Source organism: Nelumbo lutea, chromosome 6 (assembly GCF_056320005.1).
Source record: "Nelumbo lutea isolate HS-2025 chromosome 6, American lotus-T2T, whole genome shotgun sequence".
NCBI classification, from domain to species: domain Eukaryota; kingdom Viridiplantae; phylum Streptophyta; class Magnoliopsida; order Proteales; family Nelumbonaceae; genus Nelumbo; species Nelumbo lutea.
In genome coordinates this window covers 35218214-35244383 of record NC_142689.1, presented here as the reverse complement: position 1 = coordinate 35244383, position 26170 = coordinate 35218214, and the positions used below count along the sequence as shown (strand labels likewise).

Here is a 26170-nt window from a genome sequence, read left to right as displayed (position 1 = left end):
GTACAACATGACTAGAGTAAACACATAGAAGTGGATAAACACTTTATTAGGGAGATAGTTACATCTGGTGAAATGGTCCTATCTTATGCTGCCTCTAACTTACAACTTGCTGATGTATTTTCAAAGGGAGATACAAAATATACACTTGGGATCTGCTATCCACTAGTTCCCACATCCATACCCACACAGCACCACCACCGTGTATTGGGAGCATCTCCCCATGAATAAGAAAGGAGATATTCCCAATGTGCACCTGCCATGCCTCATGGGTAGAGATGAGAAAACAGCTCGTGGGCAGCAGATTCGAGCCCCAAAGAATAAGCTGTAGAATGACATTGGCAAGATCTACCCAGGGGGAGTGTTGAGTTAGCAGGCTTCATGTTCATTCAACCAATATGTTTATATAATGGGCCTAATGGGCTTTATGCTTATTGGCTTTAGTTATTTTTTAGTTATTATGTTTAATCATTGGACCTTTAGCTATTGGGCCTACGTTGTGTCATACTGTCATTAGAAATCTTGTTTTTATGTTTGGGATCACAATTATGGGGCAGCTGAAGAGACATTTTGACTCCTTTAATTCATTTCTTCGTTCTTTTCTTGTTCAAAGCTTATTTACTTTGCAATTTTACTACTGTTTAGTGAGTTGTACAAATTACAACTCTCAAACTCAAAGTGGCATCATGCATTAGCGATGACTGAAATATGAAATAAATTGAGCCAACCCCTTGCACGTTGCAATGAAATAGTGAGATGGATGCAAACTTTGAACAAATTTAGGATTTGATAACTGAAGTTGCTGAACTGAAAGGCTAACTGTTTTGTCCTTTAGTGGATAAAACAGTTAAATAATAAATAATGGATCATTTACTTAGACCCTCTTACAGTTGATAATTTGATTATTAGATAGGCACCCCCATATAGTTTGCAATTACTTGATTGAATTCTATTTGTCGGAGAATGGGCATGTGACCTCTTAAAATGAGGAGAATGTGAAAGGGCATGGATCCAAGGTCTTTATTCTGAAAATACCACTAGCAATTCTAATATCATATAGACTCCACGCCTCTAGATCAAATGTTCAGGCCTCAGGGAGATTTTGTTTCTAAAGCTCAGTTTGGAAAGAATACAAATGCAAATATGTACAGTGCAAATACATACAAAATTTAAGGTTTTACACTATACATATTTGCATTTGTACTCCTTCCAAACTAAGCCTAAAAGATTGATATACAAACTACTAGGGGTGTTTTTGAAATAAGAAAAAACCATGGAGCTATGTCCTTTCCATTTTCCACTCATTTTAAGAGAACTGGCCATTCCCAGACGAAAATATAAATGATTCTTAACCAAAGATCAATTACGTAAAGCAATTGTAAATTATGGGGTAGTTTTTGTAACACGCAAACTTGAGTTCAAGTTATTAGTAATTAGGTGAAACTATAGGGGGTAAGTAAATGACCTTAAAATAATTAAAGGTATAGCAGCATACCAAATTTCAGCTTCAGCCGTTAAGAAATATACAACCTCCTTAAAATCTTATTCACTAAAAGACAAAGTCAAAAGTTTTTCAGTTCAGCCACTTCAGCTGTCAACAAACTGTCCCTTGGTTTCCGAATACATCCCTAAACCACCAATAAAAGCACTTCGAACTCCATAATACAAGAATCAAACAACTCAATGAAATCTAGAAGTTCACCTACCATATAATACCAAAAAATAACCTGCGCATGTAAGAACCAAAACCAAAACTGCAATGCCTATCATACCCTAAAGAGCTACAACCACAAATAAATCCAGGCCATTTGCAGCATTTGGAACTCAAACATGGGTTCGAGTGAAGCCTACGATTCTGAAGATTTAAGTAGGTGAATTAAAAAAATTACCATGAAACCTATCACAAAATGAACTACATCTGCCGGTATGAGAACATGTAACAGCCAAAGTTCACATAAATGAAATAAAACAAATTCAACAAATGGACTTGAAGAAACAATGTCCTCAATGGGACATGTTCCAATCTCAGGTGAGGATGTGCCTTACCAGCTCAAGGAATGATGATTCACATTAGGCCTGCATCTGTAGGAGCAGAGAGCCATTTGCCATACACCCTCAGCAACCTTGTACTTGGACCAGCGGAGTCAATCAAACAACACTCGGAACTTCTTCTCATTTGTTAGACACCTCTAGTTAACATGTATCTGATAAATATTGAATTTAGATCAATACCCTGAATAAGGTCAGCATCTTCATGTCTGAGGATTTGTGGAGTGAGATGTTCCCCAGCAGCCAATAGATGAGTATGCCAGCATGCCGTTAATGGACGGGCCAGTGTTGTTGCATGGTCCTGATCCTCGGTTAAGAGGACTATCAGGTTCACCAGATGACTCACTTGAGGTACCCTGAGAGGGGGGACTGCCTGTTCCAACTGGTGCCCCTAAGCCTACCATCTGTGATGCTGAGGTGGGCTCTCGTTTTGACAAATCTGAGTTTGATTTTTTCGCTTCTGCAATAAAGCTGCCTACGACAACCTGGTACACGGTCAAAAAGGAATATTTAGTAACTAATACATAGACTTATTAAAAAGCAATTCAGGACAAATATGTCAGAAAGATACCTGTACTGGGGTTGCTGCCATTAGCATTCCTGCCACTCCACCACCCAATACTCGACCATCTGATCCTGCCAATGATACACTCAAACCACCAGTCCTGCTGCGGGTTCCACCACTCTCTGTAAGTAAAAATGAACCTGATAGAGAGATTATCTCAAATCTTCCCTGCATTAACCATAGTCCAAATGGCTAGTAAGGGGAATTTGGTAAATTAAGAACAATTAAAAATAAGCTTATCCTTGTACAAAATCATAATCATGGATTCACATTAAGATAACTATCAAATAAAATGAAGGATTCACATTAAGCTATTTGGTCAGAACAAAGAGATCCAAAATACTGCATAAGAAATCATTTTACATAGCATTATCTGAAAATAGATCAGGTGCTTCTTTTGATCCCAAAACTGTTTATGGAAAAAATGTTGATTGTAGAAATAGTGGCATGCCAGATTGATCAAACAAAATGGTGGGGTGCGGTGTCAACAAATTTGCAATGGAATAATGAATTCAAATAATGCTCTTTTTCCAAACATATTTCATTACCCTTAAATTTCAGCCTTTTTTTTTTTGCTTTTTTTCTCTTGATCAACAACAAAAGTATTTCATTAATCAGAAATGAAAAAAATAATACATCTCTTGGGTAGCTCAGCTACCCAGCCAAGTTAATTTATTTGTTTAAACAAAGACCAACCCTTTTTCTTCTTACATTACAATTGAGCCCAAAAAGACTGCCCTCTGTCAACCCCTTGCTTTGCTAGCTGATCCGCTAGGCTGTGTGCCTATCTTGGTACCCATTGTATTGTTACTTGCATGTCTCTGATTTTAGAAGAAAAACAGTCCCAAAAATAAACAAAAAAACTGATAAAGAGAGGAAGAAACAGAGAAGACAGCCAGAGAGGAGAAGAGAAAAAGAGACGATGGAAGAGAAAGGGATGAAAGAGATGAGATGTCCGTACTCTCTCCCTTCCCTAATCTTTTAATTAATTAGGTTAATCACTAAATAACAGTAAATTACAAGTAATCCCTTAGTGGGGCAGCTGACTAATTAAAACAAGACAAAATAAAGCTAGCTAATACTAAACAGGATCATAAGAAAAATAACCATTAACTAACAGATAGAATATAAAAGATAACTGTGCGTTATGGGCCACTCGGCCCATCTTCTTCCCCCAAAACTCTGGATGGCATACGATTGATTAGGTATGTTGCTGTGAGAACAGCATCCCCCCCCAAAACTTTGTAGGAACATGTGAAGCAAACAAAATGCTTCTTGCAACTTCAACTACATGACTATTCCTCTCAGCTACTCCATTTTGTTCTGAAGTATGAACACAAGAGCTCTGGTGGATAACCCCAAAGTCAATGAGATACGTAGTGAGGTTTTTCTCAAAATATTCCTTTGCATTGTCAAACTGAAATATCTTGATTCTTGTATCAAATTGAGTAAGAACAAATTCATGGAATTGTTTCACGAGTTTGGGAACCTCATCACGAGATCTCATCAAAAATAACCAAGTATACCGAGAAAAATCGTCAATGAATAAGATAAAATATCGATAGCACCCATAAAAGGTAAGTGGTACAGTCCCCACACATCGGAGTGCACAATATGAAAAGGAAAAGTGGATCTTTTAGTACTCAAGGAATAAGTATTTCTACAATGTTTTGATAACTCACATGCTCACAATGAAGACAGGACATATTTATTCCTTTGAACAATTCTGGAAATAAATGACTCAAAGCAGAAAAGGATAAATGACCCAAATGTAAATGACATAACATAATACGGCTAAATGTGTCTATAGAAGAAGACCCAAAAGCAACTCTCTCAAGTTGTCCTTGGCTTTGCCTAGGAGTATCTAGCAGATATATTCCATTCACCTCATAGCCACTCCCAGTCATTCTCTAAGACTTAAAGTCCTGAAAAGCACAGTAAGAAGAAAAAAAGGTTATATTGTAGTCTAAGGATTTGGTTAGGCTGCTCACTAACATCAAATTAGTGTGCAACTTAGGGACATGAAAGATAGAAGTGAAAGGGAGTCGGTGGCCTTGATGACTCCCTTGCCAGAATAGGAGCAAGAGAGCCATCGGCCAAGGTAATCTTATCACGGCTAGAAAGTGGGTCATAAGAACTAAACAAGGTAGATAAGCTGGTCATATAATCAAAAGCTCCAGAATCTATAATCCAAGGGATTCTACGATTACCTGAGATGACTGCAAGGTTGGCAGTAGCTCGTATACCTGATTGAGAAAATGCAAAAGAAGTTGGACTGCCTAAAGAGTTGGAGGAAGCAGCTGCACTCCCAAGATGGTTGATCATCCTCCCATATTTCTCGTACTCAGCCTTCATTACAGCTAACTACTCACTAGCAACCTTCTCATCAATTGCACTCCTGTCATTATCTAGAACTATGGCTGCATTGGCATTCCCAGTCTTCCCATTTTCGGCCTTCCTTTTAAAACAAGGTGGAAGAAGGTCTAGATGCAGCTTCCAACATGTATCCTTGGTATGTCTTGGCCTCTTACAATATTCTCATATAACCTCCTTCCCTACAATCACCTTAGGTTTAAGCCCCATATTAGAAAAATGGTTAACTGGAATTTACCCTTGAACCTGAACCTACCTCCTACTCTCCTCACTGCTCACCATGGCATAAGCCTGAGACAAAGATACATTGTCTTTAGCTAGGATATTCTGCCTGGTAATGTCAATTTCTGGATTCAACCCTGTCAGGAATTCAAAGACTCTATTCCTTTCAACCAATCTCTTATATGTTTCTATGTCCTTTGTACTTTCCTAGACAACAATATCCATGAGATTTATCTCTTGCCACAAGGATTTCAGCATTGAGAAGTAGACCGCTAAAGGTCTCTCCCCCTACCTCAGATTATTCTCATCACTTCTTAACTTATATGATCTAGCCACATTTAATTTTTGTGAATAGGTTTCAGCAACTGTCCCATATCTCCTTAGCAGAATTCATCCACAAATAATGCTAACTAATTTGGGGTTGCATAGAATTCAATAACCACCCAATAACAATGTAATTTTCTTGCAACCATTTTTCATGAGACGGGTCATCTTCCTTTGGTGCTTTCTTGCTACCGGAAATGTATCCTCACTTGCCTCTACTGCAAACATGTATCTTTACTGATTGTGACCATGCTAGATAGTTAGTCCCATAAAGCTTGACTATGGTCACAACCAATAAAGAGTCTACAAGTGCTCCTGGAACCTAATGGACACTAAGCCAAGCTTATTTTCAATTCTAGAACCACCCATCCTCCTCAAAAAATCCCAAAACAATCTTCAAATGGCAAGAGACAACTGGCTGGGATCCGGGACTATCATCTAGGGCTTTAAGAGCCTCTCCTTGGAAGTCCATTCATGCCATCCTTTAGTCTTTGCTTCCCTTCATCAGGTATGATCTTGGTTCTGGTTTGTCGGTAAATTTTTGGGAACACACTTGGGTGGGGGATTTTCCTTTGAAAGAGCAGTTCCCCTCCTTGTATGCTCTGTCTAGATTTAAAAATGAACCAGTAGCAACCTTTGCTACCTTGTCTAATTCTGCTATTGGTTGGAACTTGGGTCTTAGAAGGGCTCTCAAAGATTCTGAGTTGGAACCCATTTCAAATTTTCTTAAAATCTTGGATGAGGTAGCTCTTGAACCTTCTAGTGTGGACTCTAGGGTTTGGTCTCTTGTCACTTCAGGTATCTTCTCCTGCTCCTCTTTTTTCAAAGCATTGACACAGCCTAGTCCGGTACCTGGATCTTTTCCAGTCTGGGAAGTTTGGGGTAGCCCTATCCCTCCTAGGGTAGGTGCTTTTTGCTGGGAAGCAATCCTAGAAAGGTGTAACACTTGTGACATACTTCAAAAGAAAAGGCCTAATTGGTGTTTATCTCCGCATTGGTGCATCTTATGTAAGAAGAATGGTGAAAGTTGTTATCACTTACTTGTTTCTTGCCCTTTTGTTTTAGAGATTCGGTGTTGGTTCTTTTCTTTATTTGGTTGCAAGCGGCCCTCCCCTTCAAGTGTGCAAAGCTTGTTCAGCTCCACTCCAGTGAGGCGTTTAAAGAAGAGAGGTAAAATTTAGGAGATGTGCTAGAGCTGCTATTTGTTGGACGGTCTAAGAAGAAAGAAATCAAAGATTATTTCATGACAAAGAAAAAAGCAAGGAAGCCCTCATAGAAATTGTTTATGTTAGGGTGGCACACTGGGTCAAGTCTTTGAAGCTTTTTAAAGCCTATTCAGTAAGAGAAATCATTAGAAACTGGGAAGAAGTGGCTCGGTCAGCTCCTATGTCTAGTACTATTAGACCTGTTTGGACTCCACCACTTTTGGGTTTCATCAAATTGAACTTCGATGGTAGCAGTGAAGGTAATCCAGGCCCTTCAGGCATAGGTGGTATTTTCAGGGATGAAGAAGGTCGAATTATTGCTATGTTCTCAAGATCTATAGGTTGGGGGGATTCTCTGAGAGCTGAAATCCTGGCAGTTCTAGGAATAAAAAGAGCCAAGCAGTTGAATATTAGTAAGCTTCTGGTGGAAGGAGACTCTCAACTGACTGTTGGTTGCAAAAGGAAGAGTCTAGCCTGTGGAAGTTCTCAAATGAAAGAACGAAAATCAAGTAGCTAACTCAGAATATGATTGTAAGGGTTCAATGGGCCAAGAGGAGCACTAATTCCATTGCTGACACCTTGGCTAAATAGGGGGTGGGAAGATCTAATTTCTTTTGGGCTATATTGTAATAGGTGTTTTCAGTTCTGTAAGTGAGGGTTAAGATATCTTACTCTTCCAATCTGGTTGTAATTTTCATATATTTTTAATAAAATTACTGTTATTGATCAAAAAATAAAAGAGAGAAAACAACAAGTACCAACCTTCACAGATCCCCAACAGTAGAACTATTCCTTGCCCGATACCCGGGAGAAACTAAGAACTGGCAATCACTCCTTGTAAACTTCACAAAATCAATCTCTGCTTGGACCAATCTTCAAGAGAACTACAAAGAACCCCTTCCACCACTGAGCACCAAGGTGAAACCTCCTGTGGGACCCGCAATCAGAAATCTCCAGTTGTCTAGGGTTTTGGGTAAAATTTCAAAAAAAAAATTGTTTTGAAGAATAAACAGAGTATCTTCTTTTCTCCTAGAAACCACTTCCAACTAGGCTGAATATCTTCTTCAATTAATCAATGATTCAGTTCTCCATACACATTATGTATGGAATTAAAAGAAAAAGAAAAAAAAAAGAAAAGAGGAGCCTGCTCTGATACCAAGAAGAAAAACAGTCCCCAAAAATAAACAAAAAACCGATAGAGAGAGGAAGAAACAAAGAAGACAGCAAGAGAGAAGAGAATAGAAGAAGAGATGATGGAAGAGAAAGGGATGAAAGAGATGAGATGTTTGTACTCTCTCCCTTCCCTAATCTTTGAATTAATTAGGTTAATTACTAAATAACAGCAAATTACAACTAAGCCCTTAGTGGGGCGGCTGGCTGATTAAAACAAGACAAAATAAAGCTAATACTAAACAGACCCATTAACTTACAGACAGAATATAAAACATAACTGTGGGCTATGGGCCATTCGGCCCATCTTCACTACAATTTTGTTCTTAAAAATCCAGAGCTTTTTCATCCAGCATCAACCAGCTTATAATCACCTTTGAGTCTCCTTCAATTACAAGCTCCCTTACCCCCCATCTCCAAAGCTTTTTGCACCCCAAAAACTGCAGCCTACATTTCTGCCCTAGTTGAATTCCCTTCTCCAATTGGTCCTGAGAACATAACCTGAATATTTCCATTTTCATCTCTCATCATCCCTCCTATTCCAGAGTGACCTGGGTTACCAAAACTGCTCCCATTGAAGTTCAATTTTAGGAATCCTTTTTCAGGTGGAGCCTAGTTTCTTTATACTTTCTTCTTAAATGAAGATGAGGCTGCAACTGCTCCCACTTTCTCATTAAATCCTCAAAAGTGAACCACAAAAACGATTCCAAAGATTTCACCCAATGTGCCACCCTTACCATTCTACTTTAATTGATGGCTTCTTTACTCCTTTTTCTCCTCAAAAATTCTAATGTTTCTTTGTCCAAATCACTACTGCCCTTGTGCATTTCCACATAATTCCCCCCTTCTTTTTTGCCACCTAAAAATAGACAAGTCAAACAACTTATCCAAACTAGCTGGGGTAATCTACCTGCAATCAAAAAGAGAAAAGAACCAATCCCAAATACAGCAAACAAAAGGACAAGATATTATAAGTGGTAAGAGGTCTCACCATTTGGTTCACACATTATGCACCAATCTGAGGACAAGTACCAATTAGGTTTCTTCCTTAGTAACAAGTTGCAAGTATAAATTGTACCACAAAAGACTTCCTAACTGAAAGCACACACTTTAGGGGGATAGAATGACACCAAACCTCTTTGACAGGAAAAGGTGGTAAAAGAGGAGACAACAAAGATAAAGACTTAAAAAATGAAACACAAGAGAAAACCCCAGAATGATGAGGAGTTCAAACATGACTATCCCCTTTACTTGTGTCAAGAAGGACTCCATCAAGAGTCTGTAAAAGATCTGACAAAGTCCCAGTTCTGAGTTTCACATTTCTACGAAGACCTTAGTTCCAATCAAAACTGGATAAAGGAGAACGGACTATAAACTCAGAGATTGGTTCTCTCCTGAAAGACAAGAGAACACACAACGGAAGAAACACCTCTTTTAAAGGTAAATCACCCACCCAAAGGTCTTCCAAAATGTAATCCTATTACCCAAGTTGAGAAAATACCTGATGTAGATATTCCAGAACCCCAAGAAACTCCATAGAGAGGCACAATAAGATCTATTAGATGTTTCAGCATCCTAACATTCTCCAAGAGCCCATGAATGCTAGGCACCACCTCCTTGTGCCACAACTTTTCTATTTTTGAGGTATTTCCAAGGGAAATCTACATAACCATTTGCTTAAATGAGCCATGTTTCTTTCTTTCAATCTCCCTAGGCCTAGCTCCCCAAACTCCTACACAGATCTCCCACCTAATCAAGTGCACTTTTTATTCTTCCCCCGGCTCCCATAGAAAATCCCTCATTAGTTTCTCAACCCTCTTCACTATAACTTGAGGCGTGATGAAAATTGAAAGGTAATAAACCAAAAGATTTGCTGATATGCCCCCCCCCGGAAGAAATGTAGTTCTTCTTCCACACTGCCAACTTCTTGTCAAACTTCCAGACAACCAGGTTCCAAAAACTAATGCTTCTAGGGTTTGCACCAAGAGGGAGCCCTAAATATTTCATAGGTCACTCACTTGAGCCCATACCCTGATTTCTTCAAGTCCCAAATTAACTCCTACAAGGATACAACTAAGATTTTAAATTCACCTTTAGACTTGATAATTTCTCAAAGATTCCCACCACCAACCTCAACCTCCTAGTTCCTTGTTCTCCCTCACCTGCATAGGGAATAACGATATCATTAGCAAATTGCGAGTCCCAACCACATTATCTCTCTTCCCATCCTCCAACACTTCATTACATTTAACCCATCAGCTCTTGAAATCAAACTACTGAAAACATCTGCAATGAAAGTGAAAAGGAATGAACATATGAGGTCTCCTTGCCTCAAACCTCTTAAAGCCCCAAAGAAATCCTACACCACCCCATTAACCAATATTGAAAAATGACTAGTTTGTAAACACCCTCCCTCTTATTCATTTATACCATTTTGCACCAAAACCACAGTAGAAATCACTTCAATCAGGACCTCCCAAAATCTACAAAGTTGTAGAGTTTTTCTAGATACAATTTGCATACAATACCTTTCCTCCCAGTTATCCTATATTCCTCCATGCATTCGTTGGCAATTGACCTGTTCATGGGCAGGGCTTCGGGCTCAATTTTACACTGTCAGGCTTGGGCATCAGGCTGGGCCCATTAGAATTTTGGAAAAAGACAACCCCAAGCCTGGTCCATGAACAGGTCTAATTGGCAATAAGTATTTGGTCGATTTTTGTCACTCTAGGATAAAAGCCCCTTGAAACTGAGACAGGACCTCAGCTATAATCTTTTAAATTCCTACTTTCAATTCTACTAGCTTAAAACATTAAACAAATACCTTCACATATTAAATACAATGCTTGTCTTTTCCCTAAATAACTAAACTAAACTAAAGGATGGACACACTCAACAAAGCCTTGTCCTAATTATAAGGGATCAGCCAAGTGAATTTTGTCCTTCATTTGAATATATTCAGTGGCATGTTAACTGTTACATTATGGGCCCTAAAATCAATTGCAACCATTTTAACCCATGCCCTTTTATATCCATCAAGAAAAATTCCATGGTTCAACAATAACTCAATGGAAGGATCTATATTCTATAAATGGCCCAAGCCTTCCTTAGACATGCATTAATCAGAAGAGTCCAGATCTTTTTTTTTTTTTTGATAAATGAAGAATTTATTAATAAACCACTGATATAGAATACACTTGGAGAGGTACGTGCTGCAACCTCTCCAACCCATCAAGAACTAAAAAGGATTGCAATTGAGCCCATACAGATTTTCCCTATTAGCCCCTTGCTTGGTTAAACAATCAGCCATAGCATTGGCAGATCTCCCTACCCATTGTATTCTAACATCCAAATTCCTCATCAAGCATTTGAATCTTTTAAGTTCATTTTTGAAGCACCAAACCTCTGGTTTTTGTAACCACCCCACAACCACCCGAGAATCACCTTCTATTAGTAGCTGCTCCACTCCTAGCTGTACAGCAAACTGTACCTCTTGTAGTGCAGCTAATAGTTCTGCCCTCATGGAGTCCCTTCACCTAAAGGACCAGAAAACAAAAAAGTTACAGAACCACTTACATTCCTTATAACCCCTCCCATCTCAGAAAGACCTGGATTGCCCAGACTACTACCATCAAAATATAACTTCATGAAACCTTCAGGTGGAGGTACCCAGATCTGTTACCCACAAGATGCTACCCACACAGCTCCCAACATGATCAATAGCTGCACATCCCTAGTATGACCCCATTAATGACAACATACAAGTGCCAAACATGTTTGAGATGTGCAGCTGTAGATCATTTTGGAAGCTATGGGTAGCATCTGATCTCCAATCAGAAAACAACTCCAGGACCCACGCTAATTCCAGGAGCATCAGTGCAGTCAGGCAGTAGAGACAAAAGCATATCACTGTTATAGCCAAGAAGAACATTGCAGAAAAACACCTCCAGTAAAAACTATTTTCATAGTAAACAAAGGGAAAGGACAAGGGAACAAAAGATGTCTATACTGCTTCTCTCCCTTTTTCTTAGGCCGGGGATGAGTCCCCAAGTTATACATGAGAAAGTATATTCACAGCAGATGATGTAGGACAGGAAGGAGAAAAGGGCTATTATGGTGCACAAGGTGGATGGAGAGGAGAAGTGGCTTACAGAATATAAGAAAAATGACTGTAACAGAGCAAATATAAGAGAAGATAAAGCAAAAGCAACATTCAAGAGAGAGAGCTAGAGGCAGTACTTAAATCTGAGGTATAAAATCTAATTTCATTGTCTTTCAAGCTAAATAATCTTCCTTAAATTGTGAGGGAGGCATAATAGGGTTCTTTTATCTCTCTACATTGCCACCAGAGGGATCCAGAGGTTCTACCAAATTTTTTACGAGGTTGAATTGTAGATACATATGGAAATCCTGATATGCTTTTTAAAGTTTTGAGCTGATATATCTAATACTGAAAGATGAAATGGACAATTAGCATTAGAAGAAAATTAGTACATAATTACAGTTATCACATGCAGGTTAGATTGATAAAAGCATTGCATCTATATTCAATTCCATCCTAACCTCATAAGTTACAGTGCCTCCAGATGTTGCTGGTTGGCGAAGAGTGACATTGCAGATGGCACCATTTGCAGAAAGAATACATATGGTATGCGGGCCTTGTTGTGAAAAGGCCATAATTTTTGATGCTACGTCCTGTAAAACAAAAGAACAACTTAGTGACAAGTAAGACAATAAAATCAAAATGCCATGTTAGTTTGTTTGATTCCATTTGAAATGTCAACCATGAATCATCATGCTCTAATTTGGTAAAAGAAATAAGAAAAAGACAGAAAGTAAAAACAATTGAATAAAGGGATGTTTTCTAGCATGAATTATCTTCTTTGTTGTGATTTCAAGAAAACCAGGGCCCTACAACATGAATTATCTATCCCTGAATCAGGATGTGTCCTTTCCAGCTAAAGAAGTTTGGTGTATTCCAGTATCTCCTAGAGTTAGGGCTTTCTGTGTGGAAGTGGTTCTCAATAAGATAAACACTTGTGATTTGCTGCATAAAAGGAGGCCCAATTGGTGTCTCCTTCCTAATGTCCGATGCCTTTGTCTTAACAGTGATGAGATTTCGAACCACCTATTAATCTGCTATTCTTTTTCTTATCACTATTGGAGTTGATTCTCTTCTCTCTTTGGTTGCAGAGCACCCCTTCTTGTGTTGCAATTCTATTCAATGCAAATTTACTGAGGCAACCAAAGAAAAGAGGAAGAGTCGTGTAAGCAATAGTTTGGATGCTTGGCTGAAGACTGGATTTTCAAGTAAGTTTCCCTTGATGATATAATAATGAATTGGGTTACAGTGGCAAACTCATCATTTCAAAGCCTATAGTTCAGGAACATTGTGTTCCTCCAGGCTCCAGTGAGTCAAAGGTGGTGTGATAAGAGATGGAGAAGGAAGATAGGAACAACACTAAATTCCTTCATGCATTGGAAAATGGGAGGAGAAGGAAGAATTTTGTGTTAAAATTGGAGGCGAATGGGGTGAGTGTTTGCCAACAAAGTGAGATTGCTCAGAGACTTTGTGGAACATTTCAAATCAATTTTTAGAAAACCTTTGAATGATAGAATTTGGATTGATGGATTGGAGTGGCCAAAGAGGTGGATAGAAAGAAGATTTGATAGTGAAGAAATAATAGAAGCAATATTTTCTATGGATAGGGCTAAAGCCCCCAGCACTGATGGTTTTACCATGGCCTTATACATTGTTGGGAGAAACTAAAAGATGACATCCAAAAGGTCTTTGATGAATTTTTTGAAAGAGATATGATTAATCTGAGTCTTAATTCAAGTATTCAACCTTCATTACTTTGATTACGAAGAAAGTTGAGGCCTAGCATCCTAAAGATTTCAGAGTCAAACCGATTAGCTTGGTTAATAGCCTTTATAAAATCATTTCTAATGTGCTCTCTCGAAGGATAAGGGTTGCACTCCCTTCCATAACTCCACAATATCAAAAGGCTTTTGTTAGGGACAAGCAAATAACTAATCAGATTCTAATTACTAATGAAAGTGTGGAGGACATGAAAAGAACTAGGAAGAAAGAGTTCCTCTGTAAGTTGGATCTAGAAAAGGCTTATGATCTAAGTTGATTGGGGTTTCTTTAAGAATGTCATGAAAAGTTTTGGGTTTGGTGACAAATGGTGTAGAGCATACTTGTCAAGGCGACGCCTAGGCGACAAGGCACCCTTGGAGGCTAGCCTACCCAGTCGCCTAGCAGTTTTTTATAGTGTCTTATAAAATACTTTTATATTGTTTTTTTTTTAGATTATAATTATAAAAGACATTATTAAACAAAAATATTCATTTTTTGTGTTTATAAACAAATTTCTTTTTATTATTTTCTTATGTGTTGATTAGACAAAACTTTAATCAACACCACCTCTTCTTTCTTCTTTTTCTTCTCATAAATATGTTGATTTTCTAGACATAAATATGAAGTTTATAATTTTCTTATGAAAATTATGGATAGTTATTAAGGAAATATGGTTATGGAACCTAGGGAACTACCTAGGATATGTATTTTTCACTTAAAAAAATCCATCGCCTAGCCTCGCCTTGGCGCGTTGAAAACTATGGTGTAGAGGGATATTAGGGTGTGTTAAGACTTGTCATTACTTAATACTGGTTTATGGGACAGTGTGGTAAATCATTTTCCAGCCCTTAGAGGACTTAGGCAAGGGGGGCCCACTTTCCCCCTTTCTTTTCACATTGATTGCTTATCTGTTTGGGAGACTCATAGAAAGAGCAGATTCCAAAAATCACCTACAATTTGTTCAAGTAACAAGGGGATGGAGGGTGGGGAGAGAAGAGGTAACAATTACTCACCTATAGTTTGTTGATGACACTATTCTATTTTGTGAAAAGGGTGAGATTAGTCGTGTAAGGATCTCTCCTGCTGATTAATGTTCTTCGGCATTTTAGAAGGCTGGTAGGTTGGGACTGTTAAACCGTACAGGTCTGAAATCTGCCGAATCTTGCCTTTTTTGTCCTGAAATTGGTACTGTTTGTGCTCAGAATGCTTTCAAACCCAAGTGTGTGGGTGTGGACTGAGTATGTGTGTGGAGCATTTTTGTTTTTGGAGTAAGGAGGGATCCTAAGTCCAGTGTTTAGGACTGATTGTCTGTTTTTTACCATGTCATCTGAGAATTCTGCTACGTCGGGGGTTTCAGGAAACCATAATGGACTGAATGGGGGAATGGGTATGAGTTTTCCCATGGCTGTAATCCCCTTCGATGGACTAACCTACCTTGAGTGGTCTAGGGAAATAAAACTCTACATTACAGCTAGGGGAAAAATAGGATACATTAATGGGAAAGTGAAGGAACTGAAGGGTGGAAGTGCTGAATATGATAGGTGGAACCAAGAAAATAGTATGGTTATGTCATGGCTCTTGATTTCCATGTTGCCACAAGTAAGAAAGGCATTCATGTGGGCTGAAACAGCTTGTGAAATATGGGAACAAGCGAAGTCTACTTATTCAGAGCAAAGGCACTATGCCAAGATATACCAACTGCAAGCTAAGTCCTCTACTTACAAACAAGAGGAGAGGAGTCTCTCAGTGTACTATTCAGATCTGACATCGATCTGGAAAGAATTGGATCACTATCAGAATGTAAATTGGAAGTGTGATGAAGATGCAAAGGCATACAAGTCACTTGTCTCTCAGCAACGTGTATTTGCTTTTCTCTTGGGGTTGAACCCTTCATATGAGTCCGTGAGAGTACAGATCTTGGGAAGTAAAGACTTGCCATCAGTTCAAGAGGTTTATGCCTTAGTCCAGTCAGAAGGGGGAGACAGTTGCCCTAGCTACTTTGATTGATGATTACTCTAGATATACTAGGGTTTACCCTATGCGAACTAGAGATGAAGTGCCTAAAATTGTGAAAGACTTTCAATGCATGGTGTTCACTCAATTCCAAACTAAAATTCATATTTTCCGGTCAATTAATGCAAAAGAATACTTCCATAGTGATCTCACAAAATTCTTTGCTTCGAGTGATCTATTCAACGAAGCTCTTGTGCTTGGACACCCCAACAAAACGGTGTTGCTGAAAGAAAAAACTGGCACCTTCTCGAAGTAGCTCGTGGCTTGTTACTCCATATGAATGTTCCGAAATGTTTTTGGATGGATGTTGTTCTATGTGCCACGTACATCATCAACCGTATGCCATCTCGGTTACTAGAGTATAAGGCTCCACATCACCTTTTGTTTCCCACAACTCCGTTGTCTCCCATTCCAATGTGTGTTTTTGGGTGTCACTGCTTTATTCATAACTTGTCCCCTACTCAGGGTAAACTTGATCCTCGTGCTATTCCTTGTGTTTTCCCTGGTTACCCTTTATCTCAAAAGGGGTATCGTTGCAAAAATCCCACTCTCGTAAGTACTATGTCTCCGTTAACGTATCCTTCTTTGAAAATCAACCTTTCTTCTCGGTTTCTCCTCAAGGGGAGAGTAGGGTTGAGGAGAAACACATCTAGGCTCAACTACCTCCTCTACCTGATCCTCCTCCATTCCGTGTCTTTCTCCGTCGCCACAAAAGCCAGTAGAGTTCAAGAGTCGTGGAACCTGACACTATGCAACCAACATCATCAAATTAACCAGAGACAGATCCTTCTCATCAGCCAAGTACACTTGTTCCTATTGATATGCTTGCACCGCTCAATGTTGACTCCCCTGTCATTAATGATCTTGATGTTCCTATTGCTAAGAGAAAGGGTGTTAGATCCTATACCACTAATCATCCTATCTCTCACTTTGTGTCCTATAACCATATTTCGCCTTCATATCGTGCATTCCTCTCTTCTGTTTATAGTATCCCGATTCCTAAGAATGTAGTAGAAGCTTTACCCAAACCTGAATGGGCAGATGCAATGAAGGAAGAAATTGATGCATTACGCAAAAATGGCACTTGGGAGTTGGTGGATCTTCCTGAAAGGAAGGAACCAGTGGGTTGCAAGTGGGTGTTCACAGTGAAACACAAGGTTAATGGAACTGTTGAAAGGTACAAGGCCAGACTAGTGGCAAAAGGTTTTACACAAGTATATGGAGTGGACTATGCAGAAACATTTGCCACAGTAACCAAGATGAACTCTATCAGGATTCTTCTTTTGTTGGCAGCAAACTTTGATTGGAAACTTCACCAATTGGACATTAAAAATGCCTTCTTGAATGGTGACTTAGAAGAAGTGTACATGACCCAACCTCCAGGTTTTTGTGCCAAAGGCAGTGAGCAGAAAGTGTGCAGGTTAAAAATATATTTATATGGGTTGAAACAATCACCTCGGGCTTGGTTTAGTAAGTTCCACTTAGTAATTCAACAGATGGGGTTCAAACAATGCCAGTCAGACCACACACTGTGAAGAAAGGCGAAGGGAAAGTTGCAGCTTTAATTGTGTTTGTGGATGACATAGTGATCATAGGAGATTGGGAGACTGAAATATAGAAACTAAAAAAATTCTTAGCCACTCAATTTGAGGTGAAAGATCTAGGACCCTTACGTTATTTCCTTGGAATTGAAGTTGCCCGCTCTAAAAAGGGCATCTTTATTTCTCAACGGAAATATGTATTGGACCTACTAAAAGATATAGGCAACCTAAGGGTGAAACCAATTGACTCACCAATTGAACCTAACCATCAGCTGGGAGACAGTCAGGGGGAGTTCTTGAAAGATGTGAAGAAGTTTCAGAGACTTGTAGGGAGACTCTTATATTTGTCTATGACTAGGCTTGATATTGCTTATGCAGTGGGTGTCCTTAGCCAGTTCATGCACAATCCTTGGACAACTCACTTTGAAGTTGTAGAGAGGGTCCTTAGATACCTCAAGAAGTTTCCCGGAGCTGGTTTGTTGTTCCAAAAACATGGACATTTAAAGGTGGAAGTATAAACTGTTATTGATTGGGCAGGGGCAGTTGATGACCGAAAGTCTACCAGTGGGTAATGTGCCTTTGTAGGAGGAAATTTGGTTACATGGAGAAGTAAGAAGCAAAGTGTGGTGGCTAGATCCAGTGCTGAAGCAGAATACAGAGTCATGTCTCATGGGGTTGCTGAAATCATGTGGATAAGAAACCTGTTAGGTGAACTGGGTTTTGCAATTAGTAACCCTACGTCACTCTATTGCGATAATAAAGTTGCTATCAACATTGCAACTAATCTAGTCCTCCATGATAGGACAAAGCACATTGAAGTGGACAAGCATTTTATTAGAGAGAAACTTGTGAATGGAGAAGTGTGCACTCCATATGTCAGCTCAGAATAACACTTTGCAGACATCTTCACCAAGGGTCCTCATCATGTGCGGCATAATGATTTGTGTGACAAGTTGGGCATGAATGACATCTATGCTCCAACTTGAGGGGGAGTGTTGAAATAGTTTATTTTATTTCTTGTTTTCTAGTCCTGTATTGGTAAGGTCTATTTGATTGATTAATGTCTTTTTTATTTTTCTGATTATTGTACTTCACTTACAAAGGGGCACAAGGGTCTTTCCCCTTTTATTTTAGTCGCCCTATATATACTAATAGAAGCTGGCGCCACCAGCATTGTTCCATTGCCAATCTCTTCTCTTCTCCCTTCTCTCTTCTTCTTCTCTTCTCTTTCTCTTATTTCTGGCCGGCCACACTGTCAAGGGAACTTAAGGATGGTGGTGTAAATCTTTGAAAAATGTCCAACCAGAAAATTAATTTTGATAAGAGTTCCTTGGTCGGAGTGAATATGGAGGAGAGGAAGATGATAGACAATGCACAAATCTTGGGTTATACGATTTCTCAGTGGCCTAGGACTCACTTGGGTTTACATTTGGGGGATAATCCAAGGAAGAGTAACTTTTGGAATCATGTGATTGAACACTTCACCAAGAGATTGGCCTCATGGGGGAGCAATTACTTGTCCCTAGGAGGAAGGATCACTTCAATCAAATCTACATTGATCAACTTACCTGTGTACTACTTGTCAGTGTTTGGGATACTAGTTGGGGTAAGTAGAAGCTTAGAGAAGTTGATGAGAGACTTTTTGTGGGAACCAGGAGAGGAGAAGAAGGAACACAGAGTAAATTGGGAAGTGGTGTTAGAAGTAAGAAATTTGGAAGGTTAGATCTTGGTAACATCCAAAAGAGGAACATGGCATTGTTGAGGAAATGGTTGTGGAGATTGCCATTGGGTACAGATAAGTTGTGGGCAAAGGTGAATTATTATATTAACTATTAAAATGTATTGCTGTAATTAGATACATCAGCAAGCCCATGTGCAATAACAAACTGTATACTGGGTAATGCAAAAATGTTTAACAAAACTATAAGACAATATTTCCAACTACATAAAAAATTCTAATTGAAACAGACTAGCAGTATCACCCAATAATAAGTTATACCATTTATTTTGAAGATAAATAAAGAAAAAATACTACTAGAAATAAAATGAAGATATGATTACAATAGGTGATAAGGATCACCCCAAACAAAAAAAACAATAATAATAAATAAAAAATAAAAAACTAACCACCCCAAATTTAATAAAAAAATCTTCAAAGTCCCCTTACCAACTATGGAAACCAAAACAAAATCATTTCAGGCCTTCATCAGTTGGATACAAGATCTTTTTTTTCTCTTCATAGCTCTTTTTGTCTTCTTAACCCTCTTGTTAATTCCAACTCCAAATAAGCCTCCCCTCAAACTTGCAAAAACCTTCGAAACTGGCAGAATTCAGTAATTTTTTGTTGTTCTAAAACTGCATTTATTCTTTCAAGCTCTAAAACTGCACCCTTCTCAAAAACCTGCTATGCTGTCAAAACCATACCCTTCTCCTCGTCTACAACTGTAACCTATCATTAGCAATCGCAATATCCTTCTCGCTATTCTTCAAAAGTCCACCAAAATTTTCTTCCACTTCCTTAAAGGCTTTCCTTGCAAATTCCTCTCCTCCCAAGAAAAAAAGGCCTAGATTTTTAGTCACCTCCACCTCTATGTTAATAACCATTTCCAGATCAGCTTTCTTCTCAACTTCATGTGTTTCATCCAGCATAATCACATCTTCCTCTTCATTTTCAACTTCCAAATCTTCATCGAGAGGTTTCATTCTATAGGTCCTTTTTCTTTGATTGACCTTAGTTCCTTTAACCCAAACTTTTCCATTTCATCCTTTCTATTCCATTATTAGACCCCTCCTTTTCTTGCTTCTGCCCTGATCTGCCCTCATCATTGCTTACTTTCTTCCTCAAAACCTTCTCCACCCCTTCCTTTTCCTTTCATTCCAATCTTGCCATAGTGTTTTCCTTTTCACCAGTAAAAATCACATGAGAATCTCTTCTATTTTCTTCACCTTCTTGTTGTAATCCATTGTCACCAGGAGAAACCTGTGTCGCACCCAACACCTCAGCTGCTAGTCCCTCGTTCCTTCCTGCTTCAACCCCCTAAATATCAACTGACATGAGCCTGCATGCTAAAATCCCCAAATCCTCCCACAGATGTCTAATTGAAGAGGAAGATGATGGACCAGAAGAAGCATCTATCAATGCCCCTCCCAAATCACCCACTTGATTACTTAAAAGCCCATGCTGCTCCTTTATATTTGATGGCTTACATGCAGCTGACCCATAATCTTTATCCAGCTCAACAACTATGGGCTTCACCGCAATAGACCCAACTAACTCCATTGAAAATCCTCCCATGTGACCACATAAGCCATCACGTGGAGTGACTAGATCCAGATCAAACACCCGATTGGATCCATCAACCCAACCCACCTCCAATTCCTCTCCTTGTCTCTTAGACTTCTCGTTTGACCCTCGAACCTCTTGCACATGCTCAGGAGCATTAAATTCCATTTTTTCACTGCACACTTGAACAAATTATTGGGTTTTTAACCCAATGTCTTCAATTCTTCTCAAGAAACCTTCCCCTCCCAACTAATTGTTTGTTCCCACCTCATCTCTTTTTTCACATGTGTCATCCACCATGCCCCATCGGCATAATCTTCAAACTTTCTTCCACAACACCAAAGTGTTGCTTCAGCTTCTATTGCCACCCACTCTTTCCTCCAAAAAACTTCAAGAAACAAATCAATAGATTGAGGAATGGCCTCCGGATTTAAACCTGTAATTTTTGTTGCATGACACATTCAAAGCAGCCAAAACTCCCCTGCAAGAAGTCCAGTGACTTAAAAGGCGTGCCTCAGGTGCGCCTAGGCGCACAGGCAAGGCACATTTCAGGGTATGCGCCTCACCTAGGTCCTAGGTGCAGCCCTTTCAAAAGGTGCACGCCTGGTGTGCCTAATGCACCTTGCACCTCAGCTCAGGCATGCACCTTTTAAAAATTTGGTAATGTTGTTCATCCTAATAAAATGTCTTCTTAAAAAGCAATTAAAACTATAAAATCATTTATGTTTTGTGTGGAAACTAAGAATTTAAGACCTAACGTGGACTTGTTTGGGCTTGCCTCGAGAGGTGTGGCACAAAGGCGGCTTGTAAAATCAAGAATGTATTATGTTTTACATTACATTAGCTACTTGAAGTAATGCAATTGAGCAAAAAATAATGATTAGAGGTTTTACATGCTTGAAAATGTTTGATATGTTTGATTTTATTTTAAATTCTCATTTGAATATGTTTTACATCTTATGTTTATGTATTTTAATTTTAGATAATATGTTTTTTAAAACATTATTTTAAAATTTAAGTTTACATTTTTTATTAATATTATGTTTAATATTTATTGATTTTTTTTTGGCTTTTTTTTTAATTTTCTGACATTTTTTAATTTTTTAGCATTTTTTTTGTATTTTTGTGCCTTGCTTTGAAAAGGCGTGCATCTCGCCTTGCACCTCAAGCACAAATTGACCCCTACACCTTTTTTGCGCCTTACGCTTTTAAAACATTGAAGAAGTCACAATCTTGTCCAAAACTGATCGGTCCAAAGACTGAAAGGGAGTCCTAGAATCTTCAACAACAAGGTTCCATCCATTTGGTTTTGTGAATTGCAAGATGGGGTCCAATTTTCCACCATAACAAGACCTTCCTTGGATTCAAAGGAGCACAAACTGGGTTGGGTCTTACCAGCATCCAAGATTGTTTTGTTCATTTCAAAAGGTATGAGGATAGTAGTCTCTTTCAAGTCCAACTTGCTTGCCACCACATCCAGAATTGGTTGCCAATCTTTAACATCTTCCTTGCTTGAGACCATGGTTTAAAGTATTGAAACACCCGATACGCACGAATAGGCATATTGAGTGTTTCGATACTTCATAACTTTTTTTAGTTTTTTTTTCAAAATTATTTCAGGGGTCACTTTTAGGCATGCCTACCCCCCTGAAAGTGGCCAAATCAGAGATTTAAAAGGCGCGCCTAGGCACACAGGTGAGGCTCATTTTAGGGTTCTCGCCTCAATTTGAACATAGCAGCTAGGCCAGGGGCTCCGCCCCCAGACCCCCATGCCACACCCCCCAAGGCAAGCCCAAACAAGTCCACATTAGGTCTTAAATTCTTAGTTTTCACACAAAAAATGATGACTTTATAGTTTTAACTGCTTTTTAACAAGATATTTTATTAGAATGAATGAATGAACAACATTACCAAATTGGGGGTTCTTGGAGCTTCGGTGTGCGAGTGAAGCAAGCGAACCGAAGTGGACTAGTTTGGGTTTGCCTTGAGGGGTGTAGCACAAAGGTGGCTCATTCATTCATTCTAATAAAATATCTTGTTAAAAAGCAGTTAAAACTATAAAATCATCATTTTTGTGTGAGAACTAAGAATTTAAGACCTAATGTGGACTTGTTTGGGCTTGCCTTGAGGGGCATGGCACAAAGGCAGCTCGTAGAATCAAGAATGTAATAAGTTCTACATTACATTAGCTACTTGAAGTAATGCAATTGAGTGAAAAAGGAGATTAGAGATTTTGCATGCTTGAAAATGTTTTATATGTTTGGTTTTATATTTAAATTCTCATTTGGATATGCTTTACATCTTATGTTTATGTATTTTAATTTTAGGTAATAGGTTTTTTAAAACATTTATTTTAAAATTTAAGTTTATATTTTTTTTATTAATTTTTTTTTGGCTTTTTTTTTTAATTTGCTAACATTGTTTTTATTTTTTAGCTTTTTTTTGTATTTTTGCACCTTGCATCAAAAAAGCGCGCACCTCGCCTTGCGCCTCAGGCACAAATTGACCCCTGCGCCTTTTTTGCACCTTGCGCTTTTAAAACACTAGGCCAATTTCCAAAATACCCCTTATTTGGGGTTTCAGCGAGCTATCGATACAATACGATACACATGATGCGAGGCGTATAGTATTGAAATTTTGAACCTTGGATGAGACTACCATTTTTTCTCCCACTCCTTCCCTCCATTCACAATCAACTTGGAATCCATCACAAAGCTGACTAATGGAAACTCCAACTCCTTCCTTTTTGTTTGAGTTCTCCATCGGATGCCATGACTACCTCCTCTCTACCGCCGGTATCCTACTTAGTTTGCTTTTTCTCTAACGCCTTCTCTTTCCTTGAGAGAAAGTCCGTAACAATTTTGCTATGATTTTCCACCCATCTCTATTTCTACCTTTGGGAAATAGGTTATCTATCGTCGACCATTTCCATATTGTTCTAATAACATCAAGAACCAACCTTTCAAGTTTTTCCTCTGCTCCTTCCACCCATCTCTATTTCTACCTTGTGTTTTCACCAAAAAGACTACTCCATCTACAAAACCCTTCAACCAACTTGTTGCTTCATTAACAAGGAACTCATTTGCTCTCCTTCCTTCTCTAACCTTAAAGGATTCTTTGCCTCCAAATCTAGTCTCCTCAAGCAGAAACATCTTTGCCTCGACCCACACTGCTTTCCTCCATTTACTATATAATGCTAATACTTGCCTTGGCATCATGTCAAGATGACCACCCCAAAACTTTAGTCCATTTATTTTCCTCTCTCCACTACCTCCTCTCTCTTTCCTCTTGCATGTGCAAATGTACATGTCACTCAACCACTAATCATAAGGTGTGGATAAGCTTAAATCGAACCAAATCATGAATCATATTATAAATCCTAAGAGCAGTTCCATCTTTTAAAATATTAAATATAACTAAGTTTGACTTTAAAGAGATTTAATCCACATACAGTTGTTCTTTAATCAAACTATAATGAAAAATAAACCCAAGAAGGTCCTTAAATATTCTTAAATTACCCAAATATGTCTTATATTTGTAAGGATTTTAAATCAATGGTCCCTTAGACAATCTTAAAAAGTAAAGAAATTAAAAAAGTACAAACTTAGGTTCTAATCCAATTGTTTCATATTGTGTGAATGGTAAATGGTAAATTGTAAGATTCACAAAATAAATAAGAAGATTCAAACAATGATTGCAGGATTTTTCAAAAAAAAAATTGATTTAATGATATAATTTGAATGGAAACCCTTGAAATTTATGACTTGAATCATGAAGCATAATGTAAATCATGAGATTTTAACAACATTAGAAATAAAACCCAGAGACCATGTTGTTGATTAATAACATCAAAAACTGACTTAGAAACAAGGTCATGCCAATAATAGAGAAATGCTATCTGGAGTTCAATGGTGACTAGCACAACGATTTTAAATATCAAAATTGATAGAGAAATTGATGCTGTAATAACATACTTCGCCTGCTTTAACAGTGATGATATGCGGAGTAAAAGCAATTCCAGGAGCCCCTATCACATAATAAACTCATAAACAATCTATCTTATGAAAATAATATATATATGCACAACGATAAATCAATAAATGAATCCAAAATGAAAACACAACTTACCCAGAGCATCCATCTGTTGCTTCTTTCCTGAACCTGGAGGGCGCCCTCTGTTCTTCTTATATGGTGGTTCAGCAGATGACGGTGTAGTCGACTGTGCCGGAGCCACTGAAGACAGAGGGGCTAATGCCAATGCCATTATGCTACCGTCAGGTCCATATTTCCTCGGTCTTCCTCTTTTCTTCTTCATTGGCTCACCCATGTTAAACCCACATGGTCTCAGACTCTCTGAAGACCCATCGGTATGATACAGCAAGCTTGAAGAATCTGAAGGTCTTGAAACAGAATTCATCACCGAATTGAAAGGAAGACGCACGTTCTGCATCAACCCTGCAGAGTTGGGACTGAGCATCGAACCATTAGGTATGCTCAACCCATATGGATTGGGACCCACTATCATACCATGAGTTTCAGATGAAGCTAATCTTGTAGCTTCCCGGGCATCCATTCACAGAATTCAAATAAAACTAGCAAGAGAAAGATATAAAACTTCTAATTTACTTGTGATCTTTCACATCAACCAAACTGTCGACAAACCTATTCAAATGCATCAAATATATTAGAAAAAATACGCATTGTTTTTTCTTTTTTTTTTCCTGATCGAAATCTATTCAAAAAAATAAAAATAAAAATAAAAAACGAAGAAAAATTAAAGTGAAGTAAATGAGAAAATGGCGAAAAAAAAAACCAGTAAGAAAATAACGGAGGAAAAAGATAAAGAAATGGCACCTGATCAGGTGGTGTGTGAAATGTTGAAGAGATTTTTAGGGTTTAAAGCAGGAGAGACGTCTTCGATTTGGGGTTTAAACGAGTTTCTCGCCTTTCTTCTTTTGGCCACCGACCATTACCTTCCCTGGATGGAAAAAACGTGCGGGATATGGTAATTATGATTTTATTTCAATCTACATAAATAAAATTATATTTTATGCTTTTTTATCCCTTTGCATTTTTTTCTTGTGTGAATTGCTTTCAAAGCCTTTTTGTTTTCTATACAAACACTTCACGTCATTTCATATTTTTTATTTTGCTTTTCTATTGATATTTGATGGATAAATGATTTTTTTCATGTTAATACAAGTATATATAAATACATATTTACTTTTTTATTAAATATAATATAATAGCAATATAAGGTTCAACTTTATTTTCCTGGTTTTGTTTTGTTATTGTTGTCGTTTAGGTGGTTTTACTTTCCCTCCTCAATTGAAAGTTCAAATGTCAAGAATGGTCACGTGCTAGGAATTGGAGCTGGTAAAAAGTACACATTAAAGTGGTGTTTGGCATTGTTGCTTTTAGTGTGATTGTTTTTGTTTCAGTGTCCTCAAATTTGACTGCAAGCTGGGCTAACTTCTTCGTAAGAGTAGATAACCAGTTCAAACCATATGATGACACTACAATCATTAGAACAGGAACAGCTAATCTCCTCCCATATGTTATTAA

General features: G+C 38.3%; 1 protein-coding gene across 3 annotated transcripts; it reads right to left on the bottom strand.

The window, feature by feature from the left end:
• Nucleotides 1–1511: 1511 nt before the first annotated feature.
• Nucleotides 1512–25731, bottom strand: LOC148848507 (AT-hook motif nuclear-localized protein 10-like). Of its 3 annotated transcripts, none has more exons than XM_088951163.1 (6): nucleotides 25460–25731; nucleotides 24734–25267; nucleotides 24580–24632; nucleotides 12469–12600; nucleotides 2618–2779; nucleotides 1512–2531 (listed from the first exon to the last, which is right to left on the bottom strand). In XM_088951163.1, the coding sequence occupies exons 2-6, from the start codon at nucleotides 25176–25178 to the stop codon at nucleotides 2250–2252; spliced, it is 1074 nt and encodes a 357-aa protein (XP_088807289.1). In that variant the 5' UTR covers nucleotides 25179–25267; nucleotides 25460–25731; the 3' UTR covers nucleotides 1512–2249. The 3 variants fall into 3 exon arrangements, with proteins under 3 accessions (XP_088807289.1, XP_088807291.1, XP_088807290.1); XM_088951165.1 differs by having other exon boundaries at nucleotides 24734–25074; nucleotides 25460–25600; XM_088951164.1 differs by lacking the exon at nucleotides 25460–25731 and having other exon boundaries at nucleotides 24734–25330.
• Between the last annotated feature and the right edge of the window lie 439 nt (nucleotides 25732–26170).

Coding starts and splice junctions, on each gene's coding strand:
- LOC148848507 (XM_088951163.1), bottom strand. CDS start 25,178: ATGGATGCCCGGGAAGCTACAAGATTAGCTTCATCTGAAACTCATGGT. Junction 2,780..12,468: donor GAGGCACTGTAACTTATGAG/GTTAGGATGGAA, acceptor TGGTTAATGCAG/GGAAGATTTGAGATAATCTC. Junction 2,532..2,617: donor TGGCAGCAACCCCAGTACAG/GTATCTTTCTGA, acceptor ACCGTGTACCAG/GTTGTCGTAGGCAGCTTTAT.